Consider the following 12,958-nt stretch of genomic DNA (forward strand, 5'->3'; position numbering starts at 1 on the left):
CAAATGATCTGGCTCACTAAAAAGAGCCATAATTCCCATCACTACAAAATAAAGCCTTGTGGCTATCTTTAGTCTTCATTGTTCTTATCTTTATTTTAACTTACTTTCTGTCAATAACCAAATTTCAAGGGACGACATGAGACTGATTTACGCGTTGAGTCGGCCCGTTAGCAACGCTACGGTAAAACAACCGAGTTGCTCCGCCGTCCACTCGTTTAGTTACATAACTGAACATTTCACAATAAAAGTCACTTGACAATAAAATTCACTTCCTGTTCCATTTGTCACGTGTGTACGGAAGCCGCACAGGATGACGACACAAATCCACAGTGGTCAAAATATACAAGCATCAAATCACAATGAAGAGGAATCATACTGTGGGACCCATGAATATATCATAAAACTACATTGGGTTAGTACAGAGTTTAGATTTACAGCACGAACCCTGACTACAAATCAATGGTTCCCCAAAAAGTGAAGAAATGTCTAGTGTGACCTTCTGCATATGCAGAGTACTCCAGCTGTTGTATAGTAGTTCACCTACAGCTATTTTCCATTTTTTTATGTTTAATTTCATGATCAAGTGAGGCCTGACAATTTTGACTTTTCACAACCAAAAACAGAGAAAGGTTTGCTTTTTGGTAATGATCTTCATGATGAACTTCACCGAATAATTTTCGTTACAGATAAGATGTAATAAAACTCAGCACAGAAAACAGACTTTTTTTGGATTCAAAAATATTTTTAATATACACCCTTTTAGTATAAATTGAAAAAAAAAAAACATTTGCTGAGAGTTGTATTATAATTCCATACGATAGATTTAGTTAATATATTACTATTTTTTTAAACACCTCTACATTAGTGTAAACATGAATTTTGCACTGTACACTGTTTACAATCATGGCTTCTGTTATGGAGGTCAGGTGTGTCTAAAGCTGGGTTGTGAGGAATTGAAAAAGATAAACAGTTCAACTAACTACCAGAAATATGAGATGTCAACAAAAAGATAGTTTAATTATATAATTATTTCACATCTAGAATGAAGTTATGATGAATGGTGTGAAATGCAATAGTACCGTTCCCATTATTTCATTAACTGCAGAACCACTGGGAGTACTCATCACTTACTAAAAGATGTAATGCATACTTTTCAGAGAACATGAAATATTTAAAACTCAAAATATCATTTTGGCAGATATCCTCATCTCTCAGCAACAAAACTCGAAAACATAAGCGTATTGAGCTGTGTGATTTTTACTCACAGAAACAGATTATTTGTCGCCTTCAGGCTTTAATGTGGCACCAAATTCCTCAGTAAACAAGGTTTCAATCAATGTACAGTTTAATCAGCAGGGTTCACCTTGGAACTGGCAGGGGATATTAATTAAAATGCAAACAGCCATCACCATATTTTATGAGCTCATGTGATCCAAATAATTCTGGGGTTGGCCTGTATTATTAAATATTAAATATTCAGTCATATAGATCAGTCTTTTCTAATCCAAACGATTCCAGAAAACAAAATTAAAAAAATGGATCAGGTTGACTGTGGTAATGACTTTTTGAAATCTGTGTACACAATATATTTTGTGGTTCAGAACTTTGAATAATTTAAAAATCGTCATTAAAATCAGACATTGAATTATATGGATCTGTAAATTTAGTCTCCCTAGCATTGCAATTCATCACGGTACAAAGTCTTGGCTCATGTAATGCATTTGTAAATTAAAGTCTGTTTCTAAACTTAGAAGCCCGTTCTCTGATCAAACCCTTTCTCGTGACATTGAAATTGTTTCTGCACTACTTGGAGGGTACATACTGTATGCATTTTACTGTAAACCAGAGGTGGAAGAGACACTAAGTATCTGCCATCATGTGCCAGACTTTGAGGACTGGGGAAGTACTGCTGTGTCAGCAGGGCGGTGGGAGTAATGGAAAGATCGTTATTTGTAGCTGTACATCAATGTAACCAAAATAATTAAAGTCAGACCAAATCTGAAACTAAAATGATTAAGTCTAAATTAGTAAGTTTGCAGTTAAAAGCAATTAGTACAATTTTGAAATATGCACACAATGTGGAAAAACTGCACCATCAACCTCTGACCAACTAACCTCTTCAAGCTGTAGCTTAATGTATGACTTCATGTTTTCATTATAGAGTACGGTCTAGACCTGCCCTATATGAAAAACATCTTGAGAACTTCTGTTATGATTTGACGCTATATAAAATAAATAGATTTTTATTTAATTGTATTTTTAAAACACTTAAAATACCAATATACAAAACGGGAGAAATGTGATTGCTGGCAAACTGTAAATGCAGGTTTTTAAATAATAATTTTAGTGCTCGACATGATTTCATCCAATAACCTGGTTTATTGTGTGTAATTAATCATATTAGTCTCAGTGCGATTTACTAGTAAACAATGTTTCCTTAGCTATAATTACTCCCAGTTCACGTGTCTTCAATATGAAATTATTGGTATTTTTACCACTTAATAAACTGTATATTAGTCTTGTAAACTGCTATATTACCAAACCATTTTGTTAATTTTTCAACATCTTCTCCACAGAAGTAATTTCCAAAGTTGCCATGGTCCTTGCTGCTTCCTGTAACAAATTAACTATAAAGGTGGTGACTCACTCCATTCCAATAATTATTGTCAAGTGTAGTTAAAAACACACTAATGAGATTTTGGGAAAACCCAATTGCATTTAAAAATCAACAATAACAAAATAAATTTCAGTAACTGGTTAAAAATGGTGACTTTCCACCTCTGTGTTTCACATCATAGATCACAATCTAAATACATCTCCCATCGTCTGCTATAGAATAAAATATTTGATAAGGCTACATAATTACATCAGTTGCACCCATTGATAAAGTACACTTTCAGAAATGATCATGGAGTAGTGATCACAAACTCTTTCTCCTCTTAAATCAGAGACAAAATCAGGTATCACAGTGCCGATTTGAAAAAGATTAGTAGGTTTCACACTCTGGCGTGAATGCAACCATGCAAATAACCAAAGTTCAGCCAGTACAAACCTACAGTTAACTTTTAAAATGAAGAAACGTTATGATTGAAAGGATAAAAGGAATGTTGTTCCAGCCAAAGTGAATTTTTTTAAATTTTCCAATAAACCGATTTTTGTTTATTCGAGATTTGGGTGAACTGACCCTATAAGGTCATCTACCTCATTACTATACCTTACAGAACAGGTTAATGTCACCCTGCCAAATGCAAATAGATGGTTTTCTTATTAGTAGTATTTATCTTGTACTGTTAAGGCTTTCATTAGGACTTAAAAATACTTCTATAAATGTTTCATTTATTTTACCAGTTACCTGTTTTCATACAATCCCAATTAGTAAATGTGCTTGTTGTGTAGCACCACACTTGACACTCATTGCGCCCTGCTTTGGGCTCTTACATCCTCCAAAGCCTATCCCATCTCATAACACGACATCACCACCTCTGAACTGTTATAAACGAGGTTTTTTTTAAAAATCCTTAAGTTACTCAGAAATAACAGCCAAAACTGTCCATTTCCTGTTGAGGTAACCCTGAAAGCCCCGCCCACATCCTGGTTCCAAGTCAGCCAAGTGTGATGTCGGCTCCTGGTGGAAGCACCGTGGTAAAACGAGGGTCCAGTTTGGGCACAAAGCCTTTAAAGTCCCTGGAGGCTTGAGTCCCGAACACATCTAGCAACTGTCGGTTCATCAGAGCAAACCTGGGAGAGGAGACAGAAAATAATATCTAACATTGACAAAAACAATCGGACAATCTAAAAAGACAGAATTTGATTAAATTGTTCAAACATTGTTTGACAGCTGACAGAGCAAACACCATAGATTCATACCTGCCCTTCGTTAAACGCAGCAGGAACTTCCAGTATGAGGGTCGGAGGTTCTGTACTTCCATCACAGCCTGTGTAACAGTAATGAGTCGTACATTATTTCCTTACTCGGCAAAAAAAAAGTGCGTGTGAAGCATATTTATGCCAGTAGGCATTTTGTGTGTGTGTGTCACTTACAGCTTGGAAACAGATAGCGGTGGAGATGGCATATATGACCGTGTCCGCATGAGGAAAGTAAGGGAACCGTCCGGCCTCAATGCCCTTGAAGTACAGGGTCTAAAGACAGAGATTATTAAATGTGCTGTTAATGATAAACTGTCAGATACATTTCCGATAAGCAGACACGAATAATGACATGCAAGCCTACTTTCTATTATAGTTGCTCTGGCATTATGCTAACTTAGGAACTACTACCATGTTCATAACGTTTCTACAAGCCTCTAGTGTCAATAAAATCAGCCACATTGCCAGTTAATGCATATAAATAAAATGTGTTCTATGGGTATCCATGAGTCTCCCCTTTACAGACATGCCCACTTTATGATAATCACATGCAGTTTGGGGCAAGTCATAGTCAAGTCAGCACACTGACACACTGACAGCTGGTGTTGCCTGGTGAGCTTGAGTTTCCCAGGTAATGATTTGAGCCTATTTCTTTATGCTAAATGCAGTACCTGTGAGGGTTTCTTGGCAATATTTTTCATTGTTTTGTGTTGTTAATTGATTTCCAATAGTTAATATATACATACATTTGCATAAAGCTCACATTTGCCCACTCCCATGTTAATAAGAGTATTAAATACTTGACAAATCTCCCTTTAAGGTACATTTTGAACGGATACAAATGTGTGATCAATCATGCAATTAATCGCAATTGAATTTTTTCGATCGATTGTCAGCCCTAATACTAATGCACGTTTATATATTATTTAAAGTGGCAGTAGGCAGTACATTTTTGGCATCGTTTGGCAAAAATTCCATAATAACCTTTCAGCATATTGTAATTCAAGTGTTCTGAGAGAAAACTAGACTTCTGCACCTCATCATGGCTGTTTTCAGGCTTTAAAAAATCTAGCCCGTGACGGGAGACTTTAACCAATCACAGGTCATATCATTACGAGAGCGTTCCTATTGGCTGTGCTCCGGTCATGTGACCAGAACTTGGCATTCCTTCACCAGATTTCACAATGGCGGCGGCGTCACAAACTTTCTCATTTTACGGCTAAACCGTACACTACAAGATGATTCTGAAAACATTTGAGGAGAGAAATAGGCATTAACGTAACATAATATTGATTCATATTTGATCAGCGCTGCCTAGTTTGATCATTTGGTCGGAGTTCGCAAGTGATTGACAGCCGGCCCTCAGCAGACCTCAGATCAGCTCTAACTGGTTGTTTTCCTCTGGTCTGTGAAATCTTGCAGATGCCGTTAGGAGCACCGGAGGACACCGGGGGACACAGAGGCACATGATTTTTTTCAGGTTACCAGTTTCATGTACTGTCACGAAATAGCGGCTGTTTTATAAAAATAACTTTTTTAAATTATGTTTGCTCCAATCTCGCCTACTTCAGCTTTAAGAGGTGAATTCTATTTTTTATGATATTCAGTAAATACGGTTTCTCTTTTCTTGAGTTGAGAGATTAATGTTGGGGTGTATATTTTCTGGACATAATTTTCTTTTTTACTATCAATTAGTATTATTCTATTCCCTATCTATTATCTATTAATATCACTTGTTTCTGAGCTTTTCTTTTACCTCCACCAGCTTAGAGAAGAGATACATGGATATTGTCGTGCTTTTGTAGAAGAACATCGACATGCCAGCCAGGAAGCCTTGAAAGACAGAAAGAGAAAGAGACAATTGTCAACAGATTAAATCAGCTGAGACATGACATGACATCAGCTGAGACAATTCAAAAAAGGATTGCTCTACACAATCCTTTCTCACCGGCTATCAGTGCATGGAGTTCGTCATCGATGTTGCGCAGCCAGCGCAGCAAGCAGCTTGTTCCCTGAGTTAAAGAGAAACACATTTTTAAAAAACACACACAATATAATACTCACATGACAACACAAGACATACTAACATAGGAAAAATGAATATGGGAAATGTTAGTAAACATAATACCAATAATGTGAGGACAAATTAGTGACAGAAATCTGAGATTACAAATCAAATGTCTCTAAGGAGGTGGCAGACACAATTATTTTTGCCAACTTAAAAGCAAGAATGGAAGAAAAAAGAAAATAGTACAGCAAGAAAAAAAATTAACAACAGAGATGTCATAGAAAAAAAATACAGCAAATATGAAATGTACCTTGTAGATACTGACGAAAGATCCTAGAAAGGCCCCTAGCTGGAAGTTCTCCTTGTTGTAGAAGAGGGATGGGAGCCGTGAGGGTTTAGTAAACATGTGCCTGAACGCTGAAGGCACTTTAAGACAACACTGAATCAGGTAGCCGACACTGAACATCCTGACAAAACCCTGGACAATGAAAGAAAAGGAAAAAAGTATTTATTACTGTATTATTATCATCATTAGATAATATAGAATTTGAGTGTGATAAATCCATCTTCATAACAAAAGCATCTTACTTTCACACAGTAGGAAATGCAGTTGTCTTGGTAATGTTTACAACATCTGTGTCTTGGACCCTTTTTGCATCTGGAATATGTAAAAATAAATAAAAAATAAAAATAAAGAGTCAATACTGGGCACTCTTCACAAATCTTTGTGTCCGTGTGTAAAGGTGTGTATTCCAGTGTTAATTTCGTTAACGAAAACTACGACGAAATATGTCTTTCAACAACCTTTTTTCCCATGACTAAGTTGAGACGATGACAAGACGGCACAGACGTCATTAAACACTAATGGTGACGATATCAAACATGCAATATCGTTGACGGAAAAATACCAAAATGCTGTTTAAAAACATAAATCGTTACCAAAATCTCTCTTTATTTTTGTCACCTTACACCTTCTCTTCCCCTCTCTCGGTCACTCTCTCTCTGTCTCAAACATACGCGCTGCGGCAGCGGCGCTCAGTCTGTCTCAGTCCTTCTGGTCTCGCACCTCAATCCTGACAATTGTGCTACTATAATGTATAAAGTTGGCGGTTTGTGGGTCAGGTTATTGAGTAACTCATATTTTGACATGTTGGGTGGTGCTGATTGGCTCTCATAACGGACCGGTGGGTGCGGCTCGATCCGCGCATCATTAATTAGCGCAGTCAGGAGGACTCAAACTAACTGCAAAGCTGCATTCTTAATCATTTAACCTGTGTTTTTCATCAGATAATGAGAAGATATTATGTGAATTAAGTTTGACTAAAATGACACAAAAGTTCAATATAATCTGATGACAAAACAGGACTAAGATTAAATAATTAAAAAAAATGACAAAATTAAGAGAGAAAACATTTTGACTAAAATCAAATGACTTTTCTGTGACTAAAACAGTTTGAGTTGATGTCTACTAAAACTAAACTGAAAATATGGAGGATAAAAAATAGTAAACTGTGACTAAAACTAATATGGATTTTTGTTTAAAGACTAAGACTAAATCTAAAATAGCTGCCAAAGTTGTACACTGGTGTATTCTCTCACATTGATTCTATCAGTTCCCTGGTGTAGGCCAACAGAGTTTTCCTCCTGGAGTCGGGCCTTTCTGCTGACACCTGTGCATCCTCGGTCTCTACAGCAGCCGTCCTCTCAAGTGGCCTTGTGTAGGTCTGTTCTGCCATGATGGAGTGAGTTGGAATCTCTTCTTTCCCGATGATGAACCTGTCACAGAAAATGCACACACTACCTCTGTAAGCTTTACCAAGTAACACATCAGTCGATCTAAATTGAGGCATCAGTGGGAACAGGGACAACTTACTTTAATGCAGAGAACGCAAAGCCTTTGAGACCATCTTTACTCCTGCAGCACAAAGCACAAACTTTCACTCAAACTCTTGTTTTTAATATTTGAAGGCTAGTCATAATTAATTGACCAATGTTTCGCTGTAAGAATCTGTCCACTGTGCTGCTCTGACCTGAAGAAGAACATGTAGAGCGATGCAGTTATGCAGAACAAGAGCACCTAATGGAAAACACAGACAGAAAGAGGGCATCAGGATAAAAGGTGAAACGTAATCATCATAACCATGATACAATCTGGCCAAATCTGTTATGAAACTCTTCAGATATAATGATATACATTTAATCTTCAAGGGACACAAACTACTATCAAGTTTATGTATACACATTTGACAACTCATGCCGAGTTACTTTATATTCTTTACTGACACATGCATATTCATCTGTCTTCACCCTTTGAAACAGACAAACGGATTTGAGATTGGCAATATGTGAAAGAAAACTGAGGACACACCATCAGGTGGCCCCCGACAGTAGAAATGATATTTTGGGGTTTTATGCATTATATATTATTTAGCCCCCCAAACCCCATTATTTAGTTCCTTTCACTCTCAGCTCACCCAAACCTCCCTGTCATCTTACCTCGCCGTGTCTGATGGGTTTGACGATGCCTCGTGTCACTGCCATGCGGAACAAAGTCTCAGTGGCCTGACAACAAGATGACACTGTCACATATAAATTTTGTGGCAAAGGAGGTAAATCTCTTTATGTGTTATAAATAATATTCAAATGAACAGAGAGTCTTACAAGATTTGCCATGTATATTGTCAGCAGCCCTCTCCTGGCAGGGGGAGAAAGGGAGAGACATATAGATTCTCAGTAAACACAGGATAAATATTCACAAGGCCACATCTGTTCCACACCTGATACTTGAGATGCATCCAACAACTTAATTGAGTTGTACTTGGCAAATGTGTTTTAGTTCAAAACATGAAAAAAACTTTCAGAGAGTAGGAGAACCAAGAAAAATCTAGTGAAAATAAACAGACAGGAATCTCACCTGCTCTTGCGCTCCAGGAGGATGGCAATATAGGAGGCAGGCAGCGCCGAGCCAAAGCCGGCAGACCAGGAGTTGAACCCTCCCAACAGTTTCCTAAAGTTAGAAATATACAGTGTTATTTCTTTTTTGAAAGCGGACTCAAGGACACAGTCGGAACCGATTATCTTTAAAGAAGCAATGTTTTGGTCAAATCTTTCTTTTCCTTTTGTAATCAAAGGGGAAATATTAAATCAAATTTAAATTTTTTTTTTTTTTAAATAATAAATTTTAAAAAAAATTATAGAAAATAAATACATAAATAAATAAAAGGGAAAAAATAAATAAAAAGTAAATAAATAAATATGAGAATTAAAGATAAGAAAATAAAGAAGCAAATTAAAACAGAAATATCAATAATTTATGTCACATTTTATCAATACATTATTTTATCACAACATTCATTTCTAATATTTTGCAACAATTAATGACACATTTATTTATTCATTTTTGCAGGTTCTGTCCTCTATGTTTCTGTGAATGACCCTGAACATGTAAACATAACCTTTGTTTTGTGATACTGCAGCACCTGTCATTCGCCTCTGGGGATCAATAAAGGCTTATCTTATCTCAATTCCACAGGGCACATTTAAGCAACAGACCCTGAGATAATAAGGAATAAAACCATTAAAACACTGATCCCCAGATGCATCAAATTACCTTCTCTTCCAACTCTTACATCTTTATTTCAACTGAGCTGTGTGATTGACAGTGTGTATCTGTGTGTGTGTGTCTACTAACCGGAGAATGCAAAAGAAAACAATGTAGAGACCTCCATTGGCAGTGAGGAAAGAGGTAGACCACAGGATCTCTGGGACGATCTTCTTCATATAGTAATCCTTCTTCCTTCTCCTTAGAACTGCTGCTATCTGCAATAACGTCACATGGAGTTGAGTGGCAGTCACTTTTTGTGACTTTATCTGTTCACATTTGGTTGTCAAATCATTGCATGAGAGTTGAGAAAACTTAAGAAATGTTGTGTTAAACTTTCTCGTTGGAGCTGATAATGGCTTGTACAGTAGCCTTTTGAAGAGGGCTTAACGGTGCAGTGCACAAACATCTGGTCAAACGAGTTTCCTCTGGACTGCATGAACTTCTCAAATGGTTGTTTTTAGTTGACTAACGTTACTGTTAGTTAGCCGGTTACTCGGGAGTGTGCCATGCTATGTTTGTACAACTTTTCACTGACATTGTGAACCTGCAAGAACTTGGACTTAGTCCCTGGATTGTAACCTACCGACGTGCCAGTTTAATCTTTACGACGTTTTCTGGGAACCTTAGTTAGCCTTTACTTGGGCACGAGGCCTATGAAAAGGAGGTAAGGACACGCGTCATCAACGAGTCATACATCCGGGGGTTATAGCACATGCGCAGTAGAATCTGGCATGCACTCGTCGAAATTGAGCCAATGGTCACGCAGCTTGAGTTACACTGCGCATGCGCTGGACTCCATACCCCAAGACCCGTGTCTCTGCTTCCTTCCATAGTCCTTACTTGGGTAGCTAACTACCTAGCTAACTTTAGCTTCAGAGTCTCAAATATTTGCAGGTCAAAAACAGACAAACTTACCAGGTAAAGAGGGGCGTATATTTTGAAGGAGACCTCCAGAGCGCCCCTGGCTACGTCCACAGCAGACTGCACACATGACGGGTCCCATGTATGACCGATCTCGTAGCAACTGTGCGGTATTTTACTGAGAGCGGCCATGTCTGTACCAGACTGTACTAATAACCTAACAACCCAACAGCAGCCAGGGAGGCGGTAACGCGATGACGTGTGCGTTCACTGTGATGGGGAGCGCGTTAACGCAAGAGATGTGCACGCGCACGCCGCTGTCAGTGACTGGACTGAACTATCCTGCTCAATAAATGGGGCTACATTATGAATCAGTAGTTAATTATTAAAGATCAATTGTTGTCCGTATCCAGTGATTTTACAATGAGGCCCTCGTAAAACTCTTCAGATTTTCTTAGTGATTTTGTGTGACTCAACACTGATTCATTTTTTTTTATTATCTTTTTTATTAATATTATATTATTTTATTAATATATAATATTATGCAGTAGGCAGAATATTTTGGCATCATCGGGCGGGCAAAAATCCCATAATAATCTTTCAGCTTTTTTTTTCAAAATATGTTTTACTGTTTTTTTTGCAGACATGGTTAAGGTCATCATATCATATCATATCATAAAAAATAAAATACAATGGAATAATAATAGAGAGACAATTAAAAAAAATTTGATTTATCTTAAAAAATGAAGAAAATAAAATGAAGCTAAGCATAGCATTAAGTAAGAGTAAAATAGTAATGACAATTACTTATTAATTTGCTTAATCACTTAATCATCTCTATCATATAATTTTAAATTATGAATGTATGGATAATTTTGAATACTAAATTATGAATGAATGTAGAATGGCCATACAGCTCTGTGCATTCATTGATTAAATTATCACTAATCATTACTTAAATCCATTAAATTGAATTCATAAATATTTACTTGAACCCTAGATTCAGCCTTCAAAATGTTTTTACTCTTCCAATATCTGAGAATTACAAGACCTAGAGGCACATTATTCATTAAAACCAGAATATGAAAAAGATTGGTAACTGTGCAACAAAATGTAAGAGGTTTGTTCTTTGCTGCAAATCTGCCAACATCACAGGTTCAATTCCCCACCTGCTCACCGTGGATAGAACTTCAGCTAAATACTTAAATCTGCCTAAATCCTCAACTAAATCTGGAATCAGATTAGGCTTAATCTGATACAAGATGTTAACCATCAATGTAAAAAAAAAGTGTGCTTGGTCCTGTTAGTGCTCAACTGTGGCATGAATGTGAATATTCACCCTAGCATGATTATTTTGCCAGTGTTTGGTGGTTTAGTGTTGTGGAGATAGGCCTATACACACTACATTTTGCATATTATGTTAGACTTTAACATAAAGTAACAGCACAAACATTACAGAGCCACAAACATACTTGGGAATGGCATAGATCTTACAGATGCAAATCATGACTCTCATGAAATGTATATAATATCAAAATCAGCCAGCAGGCATCGAATTTCCAGAGGTTTCCCTCCCATAGTATGGCACCGGGCTGGGGCCGGACTGAGAATACATTAAAGCACATGTTAAACATTGTGGAACAATGTGTTCTTTCTCTGGACTTGGATTTCAGGGGGCATGATGGTGCTACAAGACAAAAGAAAACACAATCAACCGCTGTGTCGAACTTGACCCTGGTGATCGACAAGCACATTAGAGAATAATAACAATACAATACTACAGGGCACTTATTTTCAGACTTGCAGACCTTATTTTCCTGTAGAACCTCTACACAATGCACTTGTTTTTTTACATTACTGCTGTGCTTGGGTTGCAGATTGCACACAGAGATGTGTGGGGATCATCAGAAATAGGAAGCTGAAGGATCACACTCACCTAACCAAATGAGGCGAACGAGACCAGTGATCAGCATAAAGTTATGCTGTTTAATGTGTCCTGCATTTAGAACCATCAGTTCACTCACCTTGGTCTCTACAGTTGTACTGCTCAGAGTTGGTCAGCAGGTGTCAGCCTCACCGCTTTGATGTAAAGTGTGACACAAAGCCTCAGGTTGAAAGATGCAGGGATGTAGGAGCTATGCTGGGTTGAGGGGAACGTGCATTATCAGGATGAGCTGCAAGGCTCAAATTTGGCTCAAGAAGGATTATCTTAGTCAGACAAGAGTACCACTTACAAAGGGTTTGTAAAGTGTAATTTAGTCACGGTTAATAAATCATTGTATAATGTTTTATAGATCAGTTATAGGTAATAAGAACAACTCTGTCCTCTGGCAGCTGCTTTATCCTCCAATTTCTGCCAAAAACTGTGAAGAATCTGGACCCAAATCCATACATTAACTTGACTTGTTGATTTATATGAGTGTGAAACCTACAAGTATTTATAAATGTATGGATTATCAACATTTATAACTGCATTGTTACCAAATAGAGAAGATAAACACCAGCCAGAGGGATTTTTCACAACCTTGAAAGCTGTTCTCATTCAACCTGTGGTAGGCAGAATATTTTTGGCATCATTGGGCAAAAATCCCATAATAATCTTTCAGCATATTGTAATT

The 12,958-nt window shown here is 37.3% G+C and overlaps 1 protein-coding gene across 1 annotated transcript; it reads right to left on the reverse strand.

The window, feature by feature from the left end:
- Positions 1 to 991: 991 nt before the first annotated feature.
- On the reverse strand, positions 992 to 10,629 carry tmem135 (transmembrane protein 135). The gene is made up of 15 exons (XM_074610344.1): positions 10,395 to 10,629; positions 9,567 to 9,694; positions 8,790 to 8,882; positions 8,537 to 8,570; positions 8,372 to 8,437; positions 7,906 to 7,952; positions 7,749 to 7,790; positions 7,475 to 7,651; positions 6,464 to 6,533; positions 6,186 to 6,353; positions 5,816 to 5,879; positions 5,624 to 5,700; positions 4,042 to 4,140; positions 3,868 to 3,935; positions 992 to 3,738 (listed from the first exon to the last, which is right to left on the reverse strand). The coding sequence occupies exons 1-15, from the start codon at positions 10,530 to 10,532 to the stop codon at positions 3,603 to 3,605; spliced, it is 1,407 nt and encodes a 468-aa protein (XP_074466445.1). The 5' UTR covers positions 10,533 to 10,629; the 3' UTR covers positions 992 to 3,602.
- Positions 10,630 to 12,958: the final 2,329 nt, after the last annotated feature.

Source organism: Sebastes fasciatus, chromosome 16 (assembly GCF_043250625.1).
Source record: "Sebastes fasciatus isolate fSebFas1 chromosome 16, fSebFas1.pri, whole genome shotgun sequence".
Lineage (NCBI taxonomy): Eukaryota > Metazoa > Chordata > Actinopteri > Perciformes > Sebastidae > Sebastes > Sebastes fasciatus.